General features: G+C 41.2%; 1 protein-coding gene across 2 annotated transcripts in view; it reads left to right on the forward strand.

Moving 5' to 3' along the window:
- The window catches only part of adgrv1 (adhesion G protein-coupled receptor V1), an 87,891-nt gene that overhangs the window by 38,658 nt on the left and 22,921 nt on the right, over positions 1-26,312 (forward strand). Inside the window, exons 65-87 of one of the 2 annotated variants that reach the window (XM_026321575.1) lie at positions 1,961-2,146; positions 2,270-2,505; positions 2,717-2,865; positions 2,975-3,173; positions 3,345-3,564; positions 3,682-3,921; positions 4,021-4,170; positions 4,252-4,472; positions 4,562-4,841; positions 4,974-5,117; positions 5,598-5,769; positions 6,056-6,197; positions 6,356-6,924; positions 7,040-7,303; positions 7,840-7,957; positions 8,064-8,235; positions 8,417-8,659; positions 9,751-10,158; positions 11,116-11,288; positions 11,470-11,716; positions 11,908-12,047; positions 12,401-12,561; positions 12,762-12,862. In XM_026321575.1, the coding sequence (XP_026177360.1) occupies positions 1,961-2,146; positions 2,270-2,505; positions 2,717-2,865; positions 2,975-3,173; positions 3,345-3,564; positions 3,682-3,921; positions 4,021-4,170; positions 4,252-4,472; positions 4,562-4,841; positions 4,974-5,117; positions 5,598-5,769; positions 6,056-6,197; positions 6,356-6,924; positions 7,040-7,303; positions 7,840-7,957; positions 8,064-8,235; positions 8,417-8,659; positions 9,751-10,158; positions 11,116-11,288; positions 11,470-11,716; positions 11,908-12,047; positions 12,401-12,561; positions 12,762-12,862 (4,935 nt within the window). Of the gene's footprint in view, positions 1-1,960; positions 2,147-2,269; positions 2,506-2,716; positions 2,866-2,974; positions 3,174-3,344; positions 3,565-3,681; positions 3,922-4,020; positions 4,171-4,251; positions 4,473-4,561; positions 4,842-4,973; positions 5,118-5,597; positions 5,770-6,055; positions 6,198-6,355; positions 6,929-7,039; positions 7,304-7,839; positions 7,958-8,063; positions 8,236-8,416; positions 8,660-9,750; positions 10,159-11,115; positions 11,289-11,469; positions 11,717-11,907; positions 12,048-12,400; positions 12,562-12,761; positions 12,863-26,312 lie in introns of both variants that reach the window. The other variant, XM_026321576.1, reaches the window with a different exon arrangement.

A 26,312-nucleotide genomic window follows, 5' to 3' on the forward strand; every position in this document is an offset into this window, starting at 1 on the left:
TAAGGGGAATTATCCTTAACTTGTTTTCTGTAAAACCTTGTTTGCTTTCATCTTTCATATTTATGTATATATATACAGTGGGTACGGAAAGTATTCAGACCCCTTTAAATTTTTCACTCTGTGTCATTCTAGCCATTTGCCAAAATCAAAAAAGTTGATTTTATTTCTCAATGTACACTCAGCACCCCATCTTGACAGAAAAAAAAAACAGAAATGTAGAAATTTTTGCAAGTTTATTAAAAAAGAAAAACTGAAATATCACATGGTCATAAGTATTCAGACCGTGTGCTCAGTATTGAGTAGAAGCACCCTTTTGAGCTAGTACAGCCATGAGTCTTCTTGGGAATGATGCAACAAGTTTTTCACACCTGGATTTGGGGATCCTCTGCCATTCTTCCTTGCAGATCCTCTCCAGTTCTGTCAGGTTGGATGGTGAACGTTGGTGGACAGCCATTTTCAGGTCTCTCCGGAGATGCTCAATTGGGTTTAGGTCAGGGCTCTGGCTGGGCCGGTCAAGAACGGTCACAGAGTTGTTCCGAAGCCACTCCTTTGTTATTTTAGCTGTGTGCTTAGGGTCATTGTCCTGTTGAAAGGTGAACCTTCAGCCCAGTCTGAGGTCCTGAGCACTCTGGAAGAGGTTTTCTTCCAGGATATCTCTGTACTTGGCCGCATTCATCTTTCCTTCAATTGCAACCAGTCGTCCTGTCCCTGCAGCTGAAAAACACCCCCACAACATGATCCCACCACCATGTTTCACTGTAGGGATTGTATTGGGCAGGTGATGAGCAGTGCCTGGTTTTCTCCACACATACCGCTTAGAATTAACGCCAAAAAGTTCAATCTTGGTCTCATCAGACCAGAGAATCTTATTTCTCATAGTCTGGGAGTCCTTCATGTGTTTTTTGGCAAACTCTATGCGGGCTTTCATGTGTCTTGCACTGAGGAGAGGCTTCCGTCAGGCCACTCTGCCATAAGGCCCCGACTGGTGGAGGGCTGCAGTGATAGTTGACTTTGTGGAACTTTCTCCCATCTCCCTACTGTATCTCTGGAGCTCAGCCACAGTGATCTTTGGGTTCTTCTTTACCTCTCTCACCAAGGCGCTTCTCCCACCATTGCTCAGTTTGGCTGGACGGCCAGGTCTAGGAAGAGTTCTGGTCGTCCCAAACTTTTTCCATTTGAGGATTATGGAGGCCACTGTGCTCTTAGGAACCTTGAGTGCTGCAGAAATTCTTTTGTAACCTTGGCCAGATCTGTGCCTTGCCACAATTCTGTCTCTGAGCTCCTTGGGCAGTTCCTTCAACCTCATGATTCTCATTTGCTCTGACATGCACTGTGAGCTGTAAGGTCTTATATAGACAGGTGTGTGCCTTTCCTAATCAAGTCCAATCAGTTTAATTAAACACAGCTGGACTCCAATGAAGGAGCAGAACCATCTCAAGGAGGATCAGAAGAAATGGACAGCATGTGAGTTAAATATGAGTGTCACTGCAAAGGGTCTGAATACTTATGACCATGTGATATTTCAGTTTTTCTTTTTTAATAAATTTGCAAAAATTTCTACATTTCTGTTTTTTTCTGTCAAGATGGGGTGCTGAGTGTACATTAATGAGAAATAAAATGAACTTTTTTGATTTTGGCAAATGGCTGTAATGACACAAAGAGTGAAAAATTTAAAGGGGTCTGAATACTTTCCGTACCCACTGTAAATACACATTGAATTTTGGGCACCAACACTTGGTAATCAGCGCTAATATTCTGCCCTTCATGCAAGTTGTGTGGTCAGAAATAAGAGGTTAATACATTTTTATTTGCTTTCTTTCACTGTATCCACACTAATGCCTCCACACTAAGAAAAAGTATCCTTTTTTCTCCTTCATTGATGATGACAACTTTTTGAAAGCCCTAGATTTAGGAAAGCAAACCCTGCAACAATTGTTGACAATATCTATTCTGATACCAGGCCCTAGATGATGAACTTCCTGAAGAGCGGCGTGAGTATCAGCTTACACTGACCTCTGCTACCCCAGGCCTGGAAATAAGTCCGATAGCCCGGCAGGCCAGGGTTATTATGGCAGCCAGCGACAACCCCTATGGCATTTTCTCCTTCACCCAGCACCAGCTCAGGGCAACAGAGGAGGAGGGAATGGTGAGTGCAAGAAAATTAGATAAAGCACAGTATATGATGGCGTAGGCATATTGACAATAGGATTGTGTATAGAGAGTTAGAAATGTAACCTACATCCTTAAAATTTATCTTTCTTTTCCTCAGGTGAATGTGACAGTTAACCGCTTTTTAGGCAGTCTGGGCAGTGTGTGGGTGACCTATCAAACCTCAGGCGGCACAGCAGTGAGTGGAGAGGACTTTGCTCCGGCTTCAGGACGATTACTCTTTATACCTGGTCAGAGATTGCAACATGTCACGCTGTATATCCAGGATGACAGTCTTCCAGAGGGGCCTGAGATGTTCTTCCTCAACATCACTGAAGTGGCGTTAGTCAATGTCAGGTAAAACAAATTGACAAAGTGAAGTAGAATATAATAGATATTATATACAGTATAATAGGTAATAGATTGTTGGTTGTTAACAACTTTCAGTGGTGCAATATGCTTTCACTAAATAGCACAGAGCATTTATTTTGTGAAAATACTGTTGTATGTTTATGTGGTAAAGATTTTGTCAGTAAATCTTCATTCTGTGTCTCCCTCTTGTGGGCAGTCTTGTGGACTACACAGTGAGAGAGTCAGGTCTCCGGCTGGACCAGCCTCCAGCTATAGGCAACATCTCTTCTCTCTCTGTGGTCATAGTAAAGAGTGACAATGCTGAAGGTATCCTGGAGTTCAGGCAAGATAATGTCAATATTACAGGTAAGAGTCAAAGGTGAAATCTTCAAGCTAGGCCAACACATAATATAGAACTCATCAAATCATCTGCTTTATCTGAAATCCCTGTTTTCTTTTGGCTGAATGGGTTTAGTTGAAGAGAATGTGGGCACTTTGATGATCCCAGTGGTGAGGAGAGCCGGTTTGTATGGACCAGTGTCAACTCAGTTCATTTCTAGAGCCTTGACCGCGACCCCTGACCTTGACTACATCCTGATAAATGGCTCAGCAATGTTTGACCATGGCCAGAATATCAGCTATATCAATGTCACAATTATAGATGACCTTGACAGGTAAGAGGAGAAATTGAAAGTAACAGTCCAACTTATTTCCCTTAATTCTGCAACCACACACACACACACACACAGGCCACTTCAACAGGTCATAGAATTCAGTAGAAAACAACAAATTCAAGTGAAAACCATTATTTAATTCTAACTAAACACTGAAATTATATCTCCCAGTGAATATGCAGAGATATTTGAGGTGCTTCTGGTTGGAGCTACAGGAGGAGCAGTGCTTGGCTCTCAACATATTGCCAGAGTAACCATCGCCAAGAGTGACTCTCCAAGTGGGGTGGTCCGTTTCCTCAACGAGAGCCTAATCAAAGTGGTCAACCCTAACTCCACTATCAAACTCAACCTGGTCTTGAAGAGAGAAGGAGGTCTAGTGGGCAATGCAACGGTAAGAAGAACAATAGCTTCTGCTGGTAGACTTAATTTCTTTGAATTTCAGCTCAGTTGTCCGACTCACTTTTCTTGATAACATCATATAAATTTTGTATAAATGTAAATTTCACAGGTCGCCTGGGTCATCCGTGGCCCTAACAGCAGAGAGATCCTTTCTCCAGTCAATACAGACTTTAAAGAGCCTGTGAATGGATCCTTCTTCTTCAGAGATGGAGAGGAAGGTACACGCACCATAGAGCTCCAGATTCTGCCCCATGGAGAAGTGGAAGTGGAAGAGACATTTATTATAGAGCTCAGCATTTTGTCTGGAGAGATGGATGTTGATCCTCAGGCTGGTTCCATAAGACTCAAGGTAAATCATTTATCACTGTATCATGACTGCAAGGTTAAGATGGAAGCTTCAGCACCCTGCTCATCCCTGCTCACTCCTAATGTGTTTTAAATCTCTTAGATAGAGAAGTTTGGTGACCCAAATGGTATAGTCCAATTTACAAAGGATGCTCTCCAGGAGCGGGTCTACAATGAATCTTCAGAAGCAGAGGGCCCATTAAACATATCTCTGTTGATTACACGTAGAGAAGGTGTCATGGGTAATGTCACGGTAAGATTACATCAATATGCATTCATGAGTCACGTTCAGTGTCTGAGCTTAAATATAAACACACCTATACATTCACCTCAGGTGCACTGGCAGATACAGAGTGACTCGGATATAACAGGGGACTTTCTAGCCATAGCTGGCTCAGTGATGATTGTGGAAGGACAAAGAGAAGCTGAAATTGTCCTTAAGCTGATGCCTGATACAGTGCCGGAGCTGGAGGAGCTCTATACTGTCCGACTCATAGCTGTGGAGGGTGGTGCTACTCTGGAGGCCAACCCATACCTCATCAGAACCAGCATCAGGTGTGTTGTTCAGGTCCTGATAAAGTCAATAACATGTATTGCCTTCTAGGTAACATTAATTGAACTTTCCTTTTTTTTTTTCTATTAAGGGTTCGTGCAAATGATGAGCCTCATGGCATCTTTTCACTCAACCCTGAGCAACAGTCTATAGTGGTAGTGGGGTCAGGGGCTGAGGTCACCAGAGCTCTGGTACTGAATGTGACTCGACTTGCTGGGCTGTTTGGCAATGCCAGTGTGGGCTACAGGATCAGTGGACAGATAGATGCAGTAATGGACATCAAGGAGATACTGGGAGGCCAAGCTGTAGGAAGGCTGTTCTTGAGCGAGGGACAACCCTTCAGTACTCTCATTGTACCCATAAGCAACCAGGTAAGAAAACAAGAGACACACATTCAGCACATTAAAGTTTAAAAATTCTGTGATCAGTTACAGAAGAACCTCTTTATTACATCGTTTGAGTATATTTTCCTCTTCTTTGTTTTCCTGCTCTTCTCTCTATAGGCGTTTTTGTCAGTGGGTGAAAGCTTCACATCAGAGCTCACAGATGTTCGACTAATCAGTCCTGTCCTCGGCCCTCTACCTCGCCTCCTTCATGGGGCCAGTGTAGCTACAGTCACTGTGCCTGAACAAGCTGCCAGTGCAGAGGTGAGTTGAGGTTGTGTTTTTTGGTTGTTTGTTTAGAAATAATTTACTTAAATATTACTATGGACAAATAAATAATAATCTGATGTGTCTGTTTTCTTAGATCAAGGTATAATAATTTACAACTGACGACAGAAAATTGATTAATGTGCATTAGTTTGTTAAATTATCTCTCAGCCACCAGAGGACACAGTCAGACTGCACCATACTGTAGCTCCCTAATACCTCTCTCTCCATAGACTTAGAGTTAGTGCTGTGTCCATGACCACTCTGGAAATGTGCAGCTGTTTCTCTTCTGGACCACGATGCTCCATGCTAGAGCATTTTCTTGGCTGATAATGAAATGTATATGAGAGGAATTGATTAAAAATGTGATCAACAAAAACACAAATCATAAAAAAATAACTTTGACAGTGAGTTACAGAACATTCAGAAGTATTCTATCCTGTGTACTGGTAACTAGTGTTCTCTTCTGTTGCACAGGTTGGCTTTGCTTCGCTAGCTCTGCAGGTTTTGAGTGTAGAAACAGGGCAATGTGAGGCAAAGGTGACACGAGCAGGACTGTTTGGAGACATCAGGGTGCAGTGGATAGCTGGGTATCCTTCAGGGCAGGCTGTGCCTGGCTTCAAAACTGGAGCTATCACCCCAAGCTCAGGTAAAAAAAAAAAAAAATGACCGCAGTGTAAACTCTCACATTATGTCAACTCACTTACACTGTTTGGTTGTAGCTGTTTTTAAATCAAACATTTCAGCATTTAATAATCAAACACAAAATTCTCATACTTGCTATGTTTGCCTTTCTGTTTGATCAGTCATGAATACCATTTATATTTACTCCTGTATACCAAACCCTTGTAGTTTGGTTATGAGGCTGATACCAAACAGACTAACAGCCGCCTGCTCTTCTGACTGTCGATAACGTGCTCCTTCCTTCTGTTTAGGCTCACTGGTCCTGGCCCATGGAGAGCCGACTAAATCCATCTCTTTTATAGCTGTTGCTGATGCACTAGAGCCAGCGGCCTATGCTATACACCTCACTGCTGCCACCTCCAGCACTGCTGTACCCAGTGCTGTCAAACTGAGGTAATGGTTTCACAGTCATCAAAGTTGTGACTGAATCAGTACATGGATATTTGTACTACTACTCTTCCTTCATTGATATCGTTGATTATGTATGTATTTTAGTGGATGCATATTAAACATTTGCACATTTGACTCGCTTTGTTTGACTCCACTCATAGGTCTGGCTTTACTGTGGCAGAAGTGGAGCCATTGGGGATCTACCAGTTTGCCTCTGGTTCCCGCCAGCTAGTGATCCCAGAGGACGTCCAGACTATAACATTTTATGTTCAGAGACTCTATGGTTCTCGTAGCAATACCACACGCCTGTCCTATACAACAATAGCAGGCAGCGCAGCAGAAGGAGAGGACTTTCTTGCAGTGCCAGATGGCTATTTGATCTTTGACTCGCCACGCCAAACCAACACTTCATTCCGTATTTCCATACATGATGACACACTTTCAGAGCCCGATGAGTACTTTCATGTCAACCTAACAGGTGTTCAGGTCCTTACTCCAGATTTATCTTGGGCACATACCTCTCCTCGTCTCAACCCTCAGTACAGTATGGCCACTGTCACCATCCTGGCTAGTGATGTGACTGGTGGAGTTTTGAGTATCGGCCCTGGATTGGTCCAAGTACCGGAGGACAGAGATGAAGAGACCCAGCAAGAGAGGAAGGTAGTTCTGAGGGTGCGCAGGTCTGACAGTGTGGCAGGAGCTGTGAGGGTTAGGGTTCAAGCATATGGAGGTGTGTGTTTCGTTTGTTGTACAGTCTTATGGCTAATTTGCTGTATTTTATAATTTACTGGAATTTATTCTGATCACTTTGTTTTAACTTGCGTCTCTGTGTAATTTTTTTCCAGATGGAAGTACAACACCTCTTCCTTTCACTCTGGAAGCTGTTGGGACCCTCGCAAAGGCGCAAAGGGACTTCCGCTTGGAGTCCAATATAGTGTCCCTGCAGGCTGGTCAGAATGAGACAGAGGTTATCCTCTTCATTATAGATGACTCTGAGCCTGAGGGACAGGAAGTCTTCTTCATCTACCTCAGTGATCCAGAAGGAGGAGCGCAAATCACTGACACTACATACCAGGGCTTTGGAGCTTTTGCCAAGATTATTATCCTCGGTAAAATTCTGAAAAAAATAATCTTCATTTGAGTCTACTATCAATCAAAGATGGAAAAATAAGCAGTGTCCATTACTGTTTTAGTCACAGTGCAAATTGTTTGTATGTATTCTGTATGTTAAAGCATTAGACTCATTCTTTTTTGAATTTAACCAGGTATGGTCCTGTTGAGATTCCAAATCTGATTTTCAAGTGTGACATGGCAAAGACAGTTACAATACAATAGAGAGCACAATCACATTCATATTAACTTGAAATTAAAGAGCTAAAATAAACCATGAGTATCTTTGGGATCTAATGAAATGGACCTGCGACATGTATTTATCTCATCTAGTGATACAACATTCTTGTTTGGTTACACTCATCTCCAGCTCTTTAATAGACATCACTGCATAAGGCACAACATTTGATTGTTTTGCATATAGGTTTGATTGTAAAAATGGCATGGCTATATGGAAAATTAATTCATAATCCCCAATTTTGTATTTTTTTCTGTTTCTGTTTGTGTATTTTATCCATTCCTCTGTTCATACCAGGGAGTGACTACCATAATGGTATTGTTGGGTTCAGTCGTAATTCCGTGATGGGCCAAGTACTAGATGAGGATTCAGAGAACAGGACTGCTCTCCTCTACCTGCAGAGACAGGAGAACAGGTAAAAGACAAAAGACAAAATGAAGAAATAGTTCTTGATTCGACTGTCTGACAAAAAAGTTTTACTGTGTGTAGTTATTTAGTATGGTCTTTTTCTCGCTTTTCAGAGCTTTTGAGGATTTGAGCATCTTCTGGAGAGCTACCTTTAACAAGGCAACTCTAACTACTGTCAATAACGGAGTGAACCTAACCAGGCAGCTTGTACAGACCTCTGGAATTGTGCTGTGTCGAAGAGGCGAGATAACCTGCACTCTCACTCTGGAGGTCCAGGATGATGAGGTGAGAGAAAGGCCTGGACACCAGGTGAACGCAGCATTATGCCATGTGGATATTTGATGACCCTAAAATCCTACAGTATGCTCTAGATAACACATTTGGTAGAATAGTAGTACATGTCATTATCTGTTTAATCATAAGACATCATCTGATGCACAAACTAATACAAGAGCTTTTGCATTAGGAACCAGAGGACCAGGTGTGGTTTCTGGTAGAGATTTATCGGGTGAGTGCAGGAGCTGCCATTAATGAGACCAGCCGTTTTGCCAACATTACCATGGCAGAGAGTGATGACCCCCGAGGCGTTGTGTTCTTTGCTGTGGGCCACCGACTGCCCATCGCCACCCTGAAGACCACAAGGCTCAGTCTCCAAGTCTACAGACAAGCAAGCACAGCTGCAGCCATGTCTGTCCAATATCGCACACTGGTAAGTAACAAACATATGTAGTAATTAATAATAAAGCACAAGCAGCACACACCGGCATACTGAGCCAAGGAGAATGTAATTCTAATTGTTTAGTAGTTAAAACAATAATAATTCAATACAAGAATTTTCCCCTGTCCCTGAAATACCTGACTCATGTTTATCTGACTCTATTTGACCTGGTTTTTCAGCAGGTACAAATCTAATGGCATAGTTATTTCGTTTGGCTCTTATGCAACACTGGCATTATTTAAGCCAGTTAGGAAATCTTGAAGTACTAATAGGTTTACTTAATAATATGTCACGGTCTGACTTCTACACCCGAGGGCCGACATTGAGAGGTAAAATACAATGGTCGTATTTTTTTCTCGAAATTCTTGTCTTATTAAACAATCCAGGAAAAATGTACATTTTTTTTGAAGGAGCACAGTGATTCAGTGTTTCTATGACACATTTACTTTTTTCAGTTGATAAATATCATATAAAACAATTCAGTGTAAACATGGATTATTTAGAATGTATTGCAATGCAGAATGAGGTTCACAGAGACCAGACCTCTTCTCCTAACATCTTCAGTCTCATTGCTGCCCTTGTGGTTAGAGATATCTTGACTATATGCAAATCAGCCACTGGCATGCACACTTTTTGATATTGATGATCAAAGGAAGGTACTATGCAGTGCACCCATCAAAAGTCAAAAACCTCACAGAAATGGATGTCCAGGTCATCTGCTTTCATCTCTCAGACCTAAAGCCAGCTGCGAGACAAAAGGTTTGTTTCATAATATGGTTGTGTACTGTTTGTTTTATGGGGCAGAGCTGCCTTTAATAAACTATGTTACTTTTTTATGTTATTATTATTTAAAAGTTACGCTATACTCCACTTATTTAAAGGTGCTGTAGTTGGAATTTATGTATATATTTCCAGGTGATAAGATTATAATAAATTTAGTAGTTTGGGATTTATTATTTGTTATGGTTTATTATTTTTGCAGTATAATGAGAGAACATTTCCCTCTTTATTTTTGTTATCCTCAACTTGTTGCTGCAATCAATCCAGTAGTGTGTCACCAATCATCTGTATTTTTCCTGTAGGAGCTTCCCCGGGAAGAGGCGGTGGGTCCGACTGTAATCTGGCCTGCTAAAGCTGGGATGGACTTTCCTAAACAGGAAGGTCAATTAACATTTGATGTAGGCCGCCAAAACACCTCACTGGACATTTACCTGACACCTGACCTTGACACAACCTTGCCAACTCCTAAGCGCTTCCAGGTGGAGCTTTTCAATGCCACAGGGGGGACAAGAGTGCACCCTCAGTTTGGACTGGCTAATGTGACTCTGGTGGCAAATGCAGCAAGTGAAGCTGTGTGGGCCTTGCTGGACCAATTATACCAGCCTCTTGACACAATGATATTGAACCAGGTGCTACAAGAACTCAACACAAAGGTCACTACATCTCTGACTCGCGAGCAGATGACTGCTGTGCTTGAAGCTCTGGGAAAGGTAAGAGGGTTAGAGAAAAGTCTCACTGAAGCTGGAGAAGCAGCAAAAACTGTGATATGATATAAATTCTAATGTTCTATCACAAAACATAACAAGGATTTTTGACTACTTTGTTATCATGTTAGTTTTATTTTTATCATATGTTAATCCATCCATCCATCCATTATCTATACCTGCTTATTCCTTATTATCCTTATTCTTTGGTAGGAGTCGATCCCAGCTCTCTTTGGGTTTTTTTTTAATGTCATCTCATTGTCCATTAGCCTGGGCAGCTAGACCCACTCCTTTCTTAGCAAAAGAATATCCTGATTCTTTGTGCAGAATAGGTAAAGAGTTAGTTTGGCTGGCCAGGCTAATTGTTCATACCAACATATTATTTCAAAAATACAATATGTTTGATTTTATCGCTCTTTCCCAGGGCTTGATACAATTATCGGATTACTACCAGTACTTTGTGTTCGATTTTGCACATTCAGTCAGTAATGAGTGAAATACTTTTTTCCCTCACCTGAAACTTGTGAGTGTAGCACTTTGTCAGACAGAGCTACGCTAAAGGGCATACATCAGTTCCACTGCACTACTCTGACAGATCTGAGAACCAGTTTGTCATCTGAAAAGGTCCCAGCTGTCACTCTGCATGAGCACTGCTATCACTGTGCTGCTCTGATGCTTCAACGATTCACGTATTGTGCTTGCTCAGCCTCCAGACAAGTGGAGACACCACTGTAATTTAATATGAGGGAGTATGCGGGGGGCAGAAGAGAGAGAGGGAGAGCGCCGTGAGCAGAACTGAGTCACACAGGGCAAGGATACGTGGGAAGAAGATGAAGGAAAGGGGACAATGCAGACAAAAATGGTGTTAATTCATTATGAAAGACAGAAAAGCAAAATAACACTGAGGCCTAAACTAAAGAGACAGAGCCAAGAGAACATTACATTGTCTTTTCCCTGAGCTAGGTGCTTGCAGAGGCAGAGAGGGCTCCTTTCCAGGAAAGAAGCCAGAATTTGACCTATGACCTGCTGTGTGCCTTGGCCAATCCCACCAGAGTCGACACCCGGGGCCTGAGCCACCTTGCCGATGTGGCTGAGCGCTTTGCTTTTTCTCTCCTTACACGCAGCCAGTGTGAGATGTGAGTATCAGTGGTCAAAATGGATGAAGACTGGGAGGAAGACATCTAATCAAATCTTATAAGGGTTGCAGTCTTTTGCAGATCAACCCTAACATACAATTAATGATGCAGCAAATCATTTTTACTGAGGTTTTCATGCTTGGTATAATAAATATTGTTATTTCTTGTGTGATTTCTCCAGAAGGGGTACCATCCTGGAAACATGCCCATATATGACCATCTCTGCTTTCCAATGGTATCTGACACAAATCAATGGATACAAATTCAGGGGCCGTAATGGGGACTTCTTCCAGCTCCCAGAGAGCCTGCTGGCAGTACCAGCAGCCACGACTGCTGGCTGTGCTAACCTCAGCCAGATACAGCTGACCGAGTTTAGAACTGAGCACTGGTTTCTTGCCAATGATACAACCACAGCCCTCAGTGGAACGGTAGGGAAGCTGTCATTTACTGTCAAGAGAAATGAAGTTTATCAAATGACTTTTTTGAAATAATGAGAAGTGTATATTTCATTAACAACCTGCAGGTGGCAGTATTGCTACAGCAGAAAACAACCATTGTTTTGTTTTCATTCACTACGCAGCTGAATTTCTCTTCTTTTGTTGTTCCTATTTATATGTAGGTATTTTCTGCCAGCCTCTGGGGAAGAGGGTCACAACCTCTGGAAGATGGTAATGAGGTGGTGTATCGTATCCACACCCCTGGGCAGCAAGTTAAGCCAGGCCGGTCTCTGTGCCTTCTCTGGAACCAGACGACTGCAAGGTAATTCACCTTCATGTTCAGTCCCTTTAGAAAAGCTAATGACAGCTTGTTGTTCAGCGTGTTCAGCTTGTTGGTACACTGTCTGTCATTTTCACACTAATTGGGTGAGTGAAATCAATTTGCTAAGTGGAGGACAATAGTTGAGCCTCTTATTAAGGCCTCTCTGTGACTGCAAGGGAAGCTGCGTCTTTGTGTTCATCTACACTTTCAGTCTGCTACACTGAACCCTCTCTCTCTCTTGTTGCCATGCTTTATTATTTTTTTGGCTATATTTGTTATACTCTGTATACTGCAGTGGCTTAACTCATGTGTCATTTTTTCTTTTCTCACCTTTTCCTTTACCCCCCCCCAAGCTGGTCATCAGATAGTCAGTACTGCAGAGTTGTGAAGGAGAGTGGGAACTATGTTGAATGTGCCTGCACCCACTTGTCTATCTACGCGGCCTACGCAGAGTTTGCCACTCTTGCATCCTACAATGAGGCTTTTTATGCCTCAGGAATTATCTGCATCTCAGGTACAAATCACACTTCTCTTCTGCACTTAATTTCATGTGTTATTTTTCTGTCTGGTCAGTTCCTGTTTCTCTCTCTTTAGTGCATTACATCCTAAAAAAAAACATTTTCTCTCCCTAATTGTTATGGCTACCATCTAGCTTATAAATCATTTGTTAATATTAATATGGGTTCCATGTTTTCCACCCTCACCCCTCCTTAGGCTTTGCCCTGGCCATTATATCCCATGTGCTGTGCTCCCGTTTTCCCATGTTTGCTGCCAAACTGCTCACTCACATGATGGTGAGCTGCCTCGCAACTCAGGTAATGCTTCTTTTTTTTTTTTTGCTCTGGTACCTTCATGTTAAACAACAAAGCTTTAAACCAAAGTGTGTACTAATACCCAGAAATCAAGGCTGAAAGTTTCATATTCTCACACTGTCTATATTAGATTTATTGGTATTTACATCAGTTCACACCTGCTTATTTTCTAAATGGCCTTGAATATGAATGGATTAGGAATTTATGGAAATTGTTTTAAATTCATTCATCTTACTCGAATTTACGGATCAGTTGCTCAGACATATTGACACATTTGGGTCATTATATGTGGGTACTGCAACACACACGTACGTATTTATATTAAAATATTGATGTGTAAAAAAAGAGCACACACACATCATCGTCATCATCATCCTCATCATCATCATCTTACTGCCCACAAGACATCTCACAGGTATTTTCTTGGAAATTTGCATAGATGTGAACACACATCAGTGAATGTCACTGCTTGCGTAGTTTGCGGGCCGACGCGTCCTGACAACGCAACCATGCCCCCGCGCCCTCGCCCATTAAAAACGCAATCTGTCACATAAGCAGTGAGCGAGATAGATATGTGGCTGCACGTTAGTCTCTCACCTGGCCACCACCGTGTGTGTGTGTGTATGTGTGCATAAGTATGTGCGTGAGTGAGTGCGGGACTGGTAATTTTCCACCGGTCCCCGCTCTCCTTTGGGTGACAAACACAAACCCCTATTAAAGCCTGTTGTTGGGGGTGAACCACCTCTGGCTCAAACTGTTTATGGCCCAGGCAGAGCCCCTGGGCCTGAAATGGTTTTGGATGGAAAATTCCATTCTGTTACGTTAAGACTGGACTGGATGTTAAGGCCTTCTTCCTTGGATGCACATGTATCCGAGATTGTGCCGTAGTTTATAAAATACATGCATGTGTTTCTGTGGCTTTCTAGTCAAGGCCAGTCGATGAAGGCCGATTGAATTCCAAGCTGTCAAACTGAAGGTGTAACTAAACGTGAACTCTGGTATTAAAATCTACCCTCTGAGTGGTCATCTGGTAGTGCTGGGAATATTTTTGAGGTAAAGATGGGCTGTCAAGTGAAGAATGTGCTGATTTAAAATAGACCAATTGACGTCATTGTCTTCACTTAACTGTGCAGTTTATCTTAGCGCTGAGATTGCCTGCTAGAAATAGAAAAAAAACATAACTTGCTTTTTTATGGAAATCTGTGGGAGCCGATTCGCTTCTTGTCTGTATAAGCTTTGTTTGTGTCTTGTTTGTTTGTGTTTCATAATACTGATAGATGACGTCAGTGGAGCTATCACCACATATATTCAGTGTTATTACTCTCAAACATGTATGAGCCACATGAGATGTGACAAATTACTCAAACAATTACACAAGGTTCATGCAATAGCTGTTATGTCACATTTTTATTATTTAGCTGGCTATTTGGTCCCTCTGGAAATCAACTGTCCTCTGATGAAGTTGTGTTGTTTATTTTCCCCAAACAGTTATCTAAGTACAGGTTGCTATTGAGGAATAAGGGGAATTTATTATTCAGAGGTCTCCATGAAGAAAATATTGCCACATTCATGCCTTATTGTAAAAAATTAACTAAATCATATATGCTGGTTGTTTCCCTTGCGTTTGGGATACAGAGTATTCCTTCTCGTTAGCAGTGTAAACAGTACTTGATAAAAACACCACAGTAGTGATTCCTTTAACCTTCAGAGAGCACAAAGAAGCTGAGTCGATGTGCGTTTTATATACATCTGTAGATATCAGTTTGCAAAATCTGCCCACGTTCTCTTTTAGATGGACTCTTTTAGACATGTGTTTGCCTTATAAGCTCATTGTTTCTAACCACAGATCCAAAACAGTGGCAGTGTCCTGATACCTGACTTGTTTGCAATCTCTGTGGGCGTGGGCCTGTGTAGCCTGCCCCCCCCTTTCTGTCCCCCTTTGTTTCCTGTTTGCCGGTCAGCGATCGACTGTCCAATAAATGTAAAAATGGCCCAAAAAGAATCTTTAAAATAAAACAGAACCACAACAGTGGTGTGTTGAAGGGCGTTCACTATTTGGCCTTAAGCATTTATCTGAATCCGCACGCTGCATACTCAGTCAAGTGACATGTATTTGATAAATTAAAGTCAGTCCTCTCTTTTTATTGCGTGTTTGCAACTTTTGCTGCATCACACCATTGAAATTGCAAAGTTTTGCAAGCGTACTGTAGTGATGTAAGGATTAGCATTACATTTCTATAGCACAAAGGCAAAGGAAGTATACATTTTGGATGGAAAAGACTCCGTTGTTAATAGAAGTCTTTCTTGTACTTCACCACTGACTTAAACTCTCCAGACCAGCTCCAACTACCTCTGAAAGAGAGGGCTCTCTGTCTGTTGGCTGAGCTATAATTAGTCACTGATATCTGCCCTAAGAAAACTTACTTCCAGCTTGATTTTATTTCGCTCTGCAACTACAGCTAGAAAAAGAGAATAGTATCTTGTACTTCCTGTACTGAAGGTAATGGAAGTATCAATATTATCTAAAGAAAAGGAGAAATGAGGAAAAGAACATTTGGCTGACCTGCAAATATAAAAGAGCTATAATATATTTAAAAAAACAATTTAGTTTGTCCCTCATCTTGTTTGCTAAGAATTTCAAACATAAACAAAAAAAGTCAATAAACTATGATAACAATGGCTCTATTGTCAGGAAACAGCTGATTGACTGATTGATATAGAGAGAGGAGAAAGAAAGTATCCTGTTGCTATACTAGCAAATAAATGAAATAAGAAATCAAGATATAAAGGAGCTTATTACAATATGCAGTATACCTATTGAGTAAATACACAATGTACAACTTGCAGTGCTACAGTACTTTACTGCCAATCTGACTATCTTAAATAGCTGCTGCATATTGCCAGTGCTGTGTGTCCAAATGTCTAATGTATACTTTTTAATCATCATTGAGTTTACTGTAGCTCAGACTGCACAGTGTCAGACTGTATTTTGCAAGTAAACAGCTTTTGACAGGTCCAACATTATTTCAGGCATAGATTCTTATTAAATGTGTTGAAGGGTTGAAAATGTGGGAACTGATGTGTGTTGGTATCCAGACACCTGCAGGGACACTGACAATGGTACAAACAAACTACGGGGAGAGAATAATGATCTGTCCCAACCATCGCCACCAGGGAGAGTCCTCTCACATGGAATGACTGTGGTTTTGTGCATGTGTGTGTTTTTGTCTTGTGTGGTGACTCTGTCCCTGGCCACAAGTTTCTCCTTTGTTCAGCAAAGAAAGTGAGGATTGCCTTAGTAGAATGGAAATTGTCTTAGTGCATATGTGATATGGAAGTGACATATAGACACATAGAGACAAACAACCTCACACACTCACACTCACTCCTATGGGCAATTTAGAGTCACCAATCAACCTGACATACATGTTTTTGGACTGTGGGAGGAAACCAGAGTACCTGGAGAAAACCCACACAAGCACAGGGAGAACATGCAAACGCCCCACGACCTTCTTGCTGTGAGGCAACAGTGCTAACCACTCAGCCACCATGCTGCCCTATTTCACAATAATTTCAGACAAAATTTGAAGGTTTTTGTGCCTCATCTGAAGAGATTCTCGAAATACAGTGAAATATTATTTCCTAATACTGTCAGTGACGGCCCTTTCAGAGTAAGTTGAAGAAGTTACAAACAATTCATTGTATTCTTGTTCTGCTGTGTGTCAGTTCCTGTTGTCACTAAGCACACATTAAAATATACAACTTTGACAGTCTGAGATAACGATAGGCATCTCAGTCAGTTTGGATCTGTTATGTGTGCTTTAACATGCGTATCCTGGGGCTAATATGGGAAAGGAAAATCTAATCTCCATCTCTGCTGCAAACAAAACATGATTTAAATTCTCATCCATTGTGAATAAACAGTCCATCACATCCCAGACACCCATTCCCACACTCTCAGCAAAGTGTTTACCCCTGTGGTCCCAGTGCTTTTTTCCAGTAAATGGGAGGTGCTTAGGTGACATTTAGTTCTGGTTATAAAAGATTTCCTGTTAGCTCTGGGGCTGGAAACAGGATTTAGACTTCTGCTAGTCCAGCAGCACTTCTACCCCACAAATACATCAGCCATCACCATCATTTCCTGACCAGAATAAAGAGGCTGTCTGATCCTGTCGAGAATCCTGAAAGTTTCTTGTTTGTCGTCAGCATGCATGTGTATGTGTGCGTGTGGGGGGATTTTTTTGTGTTGGACTAGTGCGCATGCAGTTTGTCAGCTATTCAGGAACTTTTGAATTGCGTAATCTGAGACATTACCATCTCCTTGTCCATAGAACACAAGTCTTTGAAAATGAAGTGAGTGCGTCTACTTTTCCTGAGGAAGTTTATCTGTTCCCATCATAACCAATCAGTCCTTAGATCAATAAACAGAGTTTTTGTTGGTCTGTGTGTGTCTACTCCTCTGGTTGACGTCAGATTATTCCTATCTTATCCTATTTTATGCTTATCCCCACAAGTGTTTGGAAACAAAATAAGAAAGCAAAATAAGGGAAGGAATGAGAAGAAAACAGTGTTTACTTATTCGTTGTGCTGTCCACTCCCAGCCAATAGATTGTTCCAGTATGTTTTTTCTCATGATTACAATAAAAGGTCCTTTGAAGCTTAATGCTGTTTATAGTGAGTTTTTTTCTCTGCCCCATTCTTAGGATGTGATTTTTTGCTTGTAGTTGTTTAAAGAAAGAAACAACAATATAAGGTACAACATGTCCTTGATAAGATTTTAATGTAGTTCTAAGCTCTTTGCTGTCTGAGCCTGAAGTATTGGCAGGCAAGTGATGGGAGGGTGTAAGGTATCAGCTGTCAGGCCCTGTGTTGCTCTGTGCGTGTGTCTGTGCAGGGGTAAAGACAACCTCTTGGGAGACTCAGGTTACTCGCTGCTGGCCGGCCCAACACCTTGTGCCTAGTGTTGCCCTGACTCCTCTCTTCTTCATCTGATCCGTCTCTGTGGAAGTCAGAAGCATCTTTCTTCCAAACAGCTCACTGTTCATTATGACCTTGTCTCTCTTGCCTGATACTGAAAAATGATCCTAAACTATACAAAATAGCAGCTCATTTTTTGTTGCTTTCATCTCTTCATTTCCCTGCTTTATTTTCATCTGTCGTTCTGCCCCTCTGGCCTTTTCTGTCTCCTCTCGCCCAACCTTATTACACAAAATGATGAGTAATGTCCCTGTTTCTATTCTCTGTTCCCTTTATCATTCTGGCTGCTGCTGATCTTGGCCTGGGAGCTGTGACTTTACTAGCAAGACACTGTCTCACTCTGCCTCTCCTTCTTATCTCTTACTCAGTAAAAGTGGTTGTGCCTATCCTGTGTGACCCTGACTGTGAGTGTGTGATCTTTGCTCAGTGGCAATATTTTCACATGTTGCTTTTCCCTAAACTGGTTGGACTCTGGACATCAGCTGTCTGCTAGGACCATTTTTAATATCAACAACAGTGGAATGACTGCTAGTCCTTAACAACACTCTACAGAGTTTTTGTATAAACACAGTTATGTTTACACTCAGTGTTTCTCATAAGAACACTTTGCATCTTTAAGGCCAGTCATGTGTTGAATACATCTATTTTCTGAAAAAATAAATTTGGTTATTTTGAAATGTGCTTGGTTTATATTTATGACAGCTAGCAGTCTTTTTAGTTAACCTATTTAACTGTCACCTCAATTAGTTGTTTGCCTGCAGATGTATAGAGCTTGCAGTGTTTGTTTTGTAGATAATTTACTGTAAATAGACCATCTGATCTACCGGCACGCAATTGGTTTTGTGGAAGACGTAGTCAGCAAAATACACTAGTTTCTAAATGTTAATGTCATTTAACCCTGGTCTCAATAATGAGATTTCATATGGCATGTAATCTGTCTGCTTTACCCTGATCATCTTCATTATGAGTGACTTTTGTGCAGTAAAGCAAAGGACATTAAACTGAGAATTACACTCACACCTGTGTGTAGTAGACACAGGTTACTGTCTGCACATCAGCTACAGTAAACCATCAGTTCTGCAACACGCAACTAAAAACCGTAACTGATGTCATGTCATCTTTCTACTGACCTTCTGTTTGTCACATAGAACTTTTTCACATGCAAACTTAATTTCTTCACTTTCTTCACTTTCTTTTAATTTCTTTTTCTAGCATGCAATTTCACTTATGTTGTAAGAGAAGTGTAACTATATATATATATATATATATAGTCGATTAAATACCTTAAAGGCAGTGATTTTCCATGAATCTGTCTAGTTACTTGTTTGTATAGTCAGACATTAGTCCTATCTGGATTACATCATGAGGTATCCTGCAGGTTGAAAAACACACAAGCTTCTGCTAATATGATTTGCTCATATGTACGAGTGCAGTGTACCCTGGCACTGGTTTTACCCTGATCGTCTTCATTATGAGTGACTTTTACTTGTGCTGTGCTGCAGCAAACTCTGCCATTTGTGGAAGTACACTCGTTTTTGCCAAATGTGTGCTATCTTAACAGCTGGTGACCCCAGAAACACTTCCATGAACTTTCCTCTATTTCTAGAAAAAGCACAGTAAACAGCAACAGGAGGCCACATTCTCTTTCATTAGGGCTCTAGAGTTGGCTCCTGCCTTGTCTCATAGCTGTGAGCCTTTGGACCGCATGCACAAACAAATTTTAGCTGCAATATGTACAGTAGTAAATTACTATATTAAATTGTACTGTGCAGAAATCTCTGAATGAAAACATATTCACAGACATGAACTATCACTTCCCTTGACTTAAGTTGACGCATAAATATCTGGGAGTATAATTACTTGTTCCAAGGGGTTTTATCATTTATTAGTTGGTAGAAACCCCTTGATTTTTTTTATCATGGGTTCTTCTTCTAACTTAAGAATTCAGAGCCAGGATTTAGTGAATATAGAGCCACTTATCTAACAGTAATCACTGTTGTCTGGTTAGCAAAATGCACCTTTTACCTGATTATGTGGAGTCATTCAGTTTGACATCAAGGACTTTATGAAACATCCTGCTGACACTGTGAAGGATAAACAAAGTGGGTCCCTGCAGTTGTCAAAGTCCCTGGCATCCTGCTCTATTTTTGGAGTTTGACAGCTTGTCTTGGCAGACCTTTGTCTGTGGAGTGGAGTGAACCTTGGAGGGAAAACATGGTTTACCCTGAAACTGTTAAGGTCAGTGGTGTCGCTGTTCTAGCTTGATGTTTCCACTGATTTTGTAAGTTAGCTTGGCTTGAACTGAACAATATGTCGCAACATATAACACTGCATATTGCCATTAATGAGGTCTGTGTTGACCTGTAGTAAATTATGCAAATAATGTTTAGGCTTCCTGTGGTTTTTCATTTTAAATATTCTTTTGAAGCAGTATGATGGTTTTGTATGCTTTGCTAAATTAAAGGCCAAAATTAGACAGCGTGAGAGACATTGATTGATAGAGTAAGGTCTGTGGTGCCAGCTTAATGGCCTGTAATAGAAAATGAGTCACCTTACTTTCTCAAAGAATCAGGAAATGCTGGCTGGTGTAATTAAATAAAACTGTATCTATATTAAGGTCTTTTGTTCTTGGAGAATCAGTAAATTGCAATCAGTCTACCATGTTATTAGTTTGACTCCTGATTGGCAGTTTCCTTTTCTGAGGATGATTTCACCAACAGAGTTTAGGATGACATCAGTAGGTGTGCTGCTGCTTGACAGTTTGTTAGTTCACAAGCAAAACATATTGTAAGAAACAAAAACTTTAAACACAAGTCAAACATGCAGCAAAGGAAATACACATACTGGAGCATTTTAAAGTGAATACAGTGCTAGCACACTTGCACACATAGACATAAATGCACAGTTAAATGTTGTTCACAACAAGAAATGGAGCCAACTGTGTCATATTTAGGAAACACATGCATATGCTGGTATTAATGATTGCACAACAGCTTACACAGATGGCCCTATGTGCACATACCCAGTGATTTAACCCACTCCAACCTACACACAGACACAGCCCCGGCCTTCAGTTCTTGTCCAGTTTGACCCATAGGTGTCACTGTAGGTCCACAGACTGAGCCATGTTTCGATGACGTACCCGATCAATGACTTCTATGAGCTCTGTTTCTTATGACTAGACCTTTTTTGGAGCACACTAAGAAATTATTGCACTAATACCCAGAATAAAAAAAATCAGTGAGTCACATCCTCCATCACCTATTTGTTTAATAAAGTGACCCGTTGAGATGTATCTCATTTTAATCAACTTACCTCTTTAGTCTTCAGAATCTGAATGGCAGATCAAGAAGATCAGAATAATACAGGTTTCTCAGAACAGTTTCTAAAACCAGGTTCTGCTGAGCACTGTGCTAATTTAACCTAAGGTTGGTGTGGTTTGGTATTAGTTGAAGAGGGACAGCTGAGACAGTGCGTGACAGTACAGCTGTGGTTCTGATTAATTCAAAATTAGGCAGGGAGGTCCCAGAGCATAGTGCATAGTGGCTGTGTGGGCAAGAGCAGCATGAATGGAGCATGCAATATTTAGCTCGACGAGACTCGTCAGATTGACTTTATATCCACCCACTGACTGAAACAGAGAGCTGCAGCAGGTCAGCCAGTTTGCGCAGAAGGAATATCTCCTGGCTCAATGGCCTGTTGGACAGCCATGGATGAGGCTGCTTTAGTGACTTGGTGTAGGTTTCTGTAGGTTTTCTGATCGATTTGATTAAATATGCACTGGCCCTGCTGATGATTAGTTGAAGAGTTAAAGAAGTAACGATCTGGAAGTGATGCAACAAGCCACCGACTGTATAAACATCTGCATGTGCTAGTAGCCTAATTGTTCGTAGTCCTCCCTGTGATGTTAGAAAACCATGTTACACACTGCCTCAGAGCCTGAATCGACTGCACATGAAAATGGAAAGATTGGTGATGATAGTAAGAGAATAAAAATGTATTTAGTAATAGTGTATTAAGCATGAGAATGAAAGGCCTATAGACAGCAACAATTGTGAAATTAACTTAATGTACTTAATGTTTTCATGATGTTTTGCAATAGCATGTGGTTAAAGCACAACAGTCACTAAACTGAATGCACTAAGGCACACACAGTACATGCACACACAGAGGTTTGTGGTAGAGCAAAGTAGACCCACTAAGTGTTTGTGTTTAGGGAGCTGACCTTGAGCAGCTGGTTAGAGTGTTTTCATAGCTGTGTGTGCATATGAATCCATGTGTGCACGTGTCTCATGCCTTGCAGTCCAAAAGAGTTTTCTGTCTGATCTCCAGGCTGGTTGACACCAGATGTTGAGGAAGGAAATTCAAAAACTCCTGTTGTGATCAAAATGAGCTGCAGGTTTCCAGCAGCAGACACTCTTTGACTGAAGTGTGAATGGATGAAAAGTAATGAGGCCTGCAGGAATGCAGCTAATGTGCTTAGATTGCCTATATGGAAGAGGTAGCATGACTGCGGGCCTCTGCATGAGCAGTGGTGGGAGATAAAGCAACAGCACAACACTGAGTGTGTGTCCACATATTTCCACTAAATATGAACTGACCCATATTACCATTAGATTTAGTCAAGCCCACTAAGATTTTTTTTAAATATGAAATGATTTGTAATACAATAAATCAGTAATACAAAGGGCTTTGTATGAAAATCTTGAATCTGAATGTTCGGACTACATAAAACAATAAACATTCTGCATTCCCTAGACTTTAAAAAATAACACTGACGCTGTAAACTTCCTGACAGTGTTTGAGGTTGTTTTATATGCCTCATATTCTTCAAAGGACTTACAGTCCCCTAATGCTGTGTCACACATGATCACATTAAAAATCCTACAGCCTCGCAGCGTTTTGTTTATTCTGGAAAAAAATCAAATCATTCCCAGAATACGTGGTAAAAGCTCTTGATATCAGCCCTTCCTGCGTCGCATGAACACGTAGACACACTATGACTGTATTGTGCTCACGTAAGCAAGTGTGGATGCAGTGTTGTGGTTGTTTGGATGTGAACAAGACCAAAGGGTGGGTGGGTGTTTATTTGACAACAGCTGGCTCAGCAACAAAGCTTCAGCTCAAGGTTCAACTCAAAACACAAGTGAACTTTACTTCTTCTGTCTATCCTTAGATACACGGCATGCTATTCCTGCAACAAAGCACAGACAGAATGATCTTTGTTGGGAAATCAGAACTTTACTTCTAGGGGTCAGTATGTTGGAGGAGTGTACAGCGACGCACAACGTATCAAAAATGCAGTAACAGTGGCTCTCAAAATGGGACATTATACACTCATTTTTCATGTCAGATGTGATGCAGGCTGCTCACACATTTTCATTTTAACATCCTCACATGTTTTCTCAACAAATGTTAAAACACTATTCTCATCCCAACCTCCTTCTCCACACACACACACACACATACACACACACATTGGCCCACTAAACCAGCAATCAACCATCCACCATCCTCATATGACCAGCTTACTAGAACAATTTCTTAGCTGTGGATAAGTGATGAGAGGACTTCGGTTGCATGATAGGGAGTGATAGTTTCAGTGAGAACATGATGGAGGGAGGGTGAAGACTGATTGAAAAGCTCATATTTCTCTTCCTCTTTCTTTCTGTTGCTTTATCACTTTCTGAACAAAGGCATAAGAGGAAACACCCAGGGTGCAGGCTGAGGCTGGAACCAGCTAGATCAGACCGGTAGCTGTTAGAGAGAAGGGGGGAGGTGAAGGAGAAAGGAAGAGGAGGAGGGGGAGATGAGATGAAGGGTGGAGCAGAGGATGAGAGAGGGAGTTTGGGGGTAGAAGGCAAAGATGGAATTGGGGGGGAGGTGGGGGTAAGTGCTATGGACATGAGTCTAGATGGATAGTCTGGCAGGCAGACAGCTAAAGTCCTATTGCCTCAGTGATGTAATGCATCAGGAAGATGCTATTTTTAGCCCCATTGGTACATTTAGTATCAGCACACAGGGCTATCGATCAGCAGCAGACCTTACGAGGAGGATGAGAGCTGCAGCCACCAGTAGCTGCACCCAAATATTATGTTTCCTCAATGCAGATGCAGCTGTTGCAGCATTTCTCTGATCTCCTTTGATAAGATAATGACAATCATTGTATTTTGCACTAATTTGTATTTTGCTTTCTTTTGTGTTAGTGCACCTGTTTGCATGCTGCAAATGTTTCTGTTACACTTTCAGACTGGCAATTTGCTGTTATGCCAGTTTGCTTTTAGCGGCTGTATCATTTACCACTCCCAAGATAAGTTTGGTAAGCAAACGAAACACTTGCTTCAGATCTGGTTATTATATCAAAGTGAGGTTACATCTTTTCAAATGATAAGTAGAGTAATTCCAAAGATGACAGTAGATCTGGAACAAATACAACATCAGCAAAAATACACTCCTTGATGCTTCAGGGCCAAAAAGCAAAGGCTCCTATTGGACATTTACTGAAGCAGAGGGACGAGTAGTTCAGACTTAAGGTCTTGGACATCATAACAAGGCCACAAAAACATTTTGTACAAGAAGAGCTGTATTTTTCTGGACTCTTCAAAGCTTTTCATGACCTCTCCCTCTCTCTCTCTTACAGGAATCTTTCTCTTTCTGTGTAAGCTTTACTGTGTTGTATTTCGTCTCTGGCACTAAATCATGTGAGTGAGATAGAAACCTTGATATGTTGACTATGTTTAATGATAAAGCATTACGAGTATGAGCTTTGGTTCCTGTTTTACCAGACATGAGAGCACACAAGCACGCGCCTAACATACACGGCACTGACATTCAAAGCAGAGACTGGGAGTGACTGCACAATAAATATATAACTCTGCAGCCTGAGGCTCTAGACAGGTATCTCCCACAAAAGGGAAAACTTTTGGACAAATAGAAACTGCTTTTATAAGCTCCACGTCTACAGCCACCGGCTTTTTTCCGTTCCTGTGACAGGTCATCATTACAATAGTCCTGACATCAACTTTTTATTTTCACAACAGACCTATTGCTTACTTAGTTAATCCCATTTAATAGGCCTCTACAAAGATCTTACCCATAGCAATCCTATCCGTGTAGCATAGATTTCTAGTTACGTCTGATTTCAGTTTTAACATGGAGCTGTGTTCTGTCTTCAACAGAGTGCAAGCAACAGGTGTAGGAACTACACTGAAATGTGTGTGTCTATAGTATGTCCACTCTACCAGCCTCTCTTCTACTGTCACAAATAAGAAAGTCAACTACATATGTAGAAACATTAAATCCTCAGTAGTTTAAATAACTTTTTCTTTTCTATACAGTTGTATGCCCTCTCTTGCTATGTATGTCATATTACATGAAGTGTGGTATAATAGCCAAACCTTAGTCATTAGTAACTATGGAGTATTATGTACTAAAACAAAAATAAAAAAACATTCAGCTAAAATTCATATGTGTGTGTGTGTGCACCTGTGTATTTAGCAACTTATTTTCAGACCTGTTGACAAGGCAGATCATGACCAGACAGGTTCTAATCAGACAAAATTGATTGATCTACCTGTTGACTCAGCTAATCTGGTTCATTGCACCAGTTTGCCTAGTTTCTATCTTTGACCTGAGTCAAGTACAGAGTGTATTCATACCACTGCGCACACACAAACACACACACATACAAAATCAAATTTCTGTTCATTCCAGAAAACTTTAACCTTAATCACTACTTCCTTGTACCTAACCCTTAATCCTAACCTTAAAACAAGTCGCTACCCTAATTTTTAGGGATTTTCAGGGTGGGGACCAGGATCTGGGTCATGAGGAAGGTCAGGTCAGTAGAACCAGGGGTTGATGCACGCATACACACACACTGTCTCTTCTAAACATGATGTCCTCCCTTCCCTAGAAGGCCACTTTGCTCTACCTGTTACGTCATTGTTTCATTACAGGTCAGTGCTTTTAGTGGTTCAATAGTGATCCCTGTGCCTATTAAGGGTTCGCCACAAAAGCTGCAGTCATTTTGTGTGGTTGCATTACTCAAAGCTGTGGCATGTTAAGTCTTAGACCGGTGTTGTAATAGTGTTGCCTAAATCCAAATTTAGTTTCAGTGAAACCAAATCATCATTAAAGCTGATGAGCCGAGCCAAAGTGATCAGTAGTGAGTGTTGTTAGTCCCTTGTACAACCACTGATAATTATTCCACTCCAATTCTGCGTGTGCCGTAGGGGCACACAACTGCAGAAGCACCTAAAATGCACTGCCATCCCGTTTGTTTATCCCACTTGTCTATGACAAATGCCTGATTTCACAAAATTAGAGCCCTTTGTATTGAAACAAATGTGTGTATATATTACATGTTTGCTTTTGATGTCTCTAGCATCCTGCAGTTTATTTAATATATCTTGCTTGACAGTTTCCCATTGTTTTTCTTTTGATGATATATGGTGTGTCACACTGTGCCTTTGAA

This window comes from Mastacembelus armatus, chromosome 9 (assembly GCF_900324485.2).
Source record: "Mastacembelus armatus chromosome 9, fMasArm1.2, whole genome shotgun sequence".
NCBI lineage: Eukaryota > Metazoa > Chordata > Actinopteri > Synbranchiformes > Mastacembelidae > Mastacembelus > Mastacembelus armatus.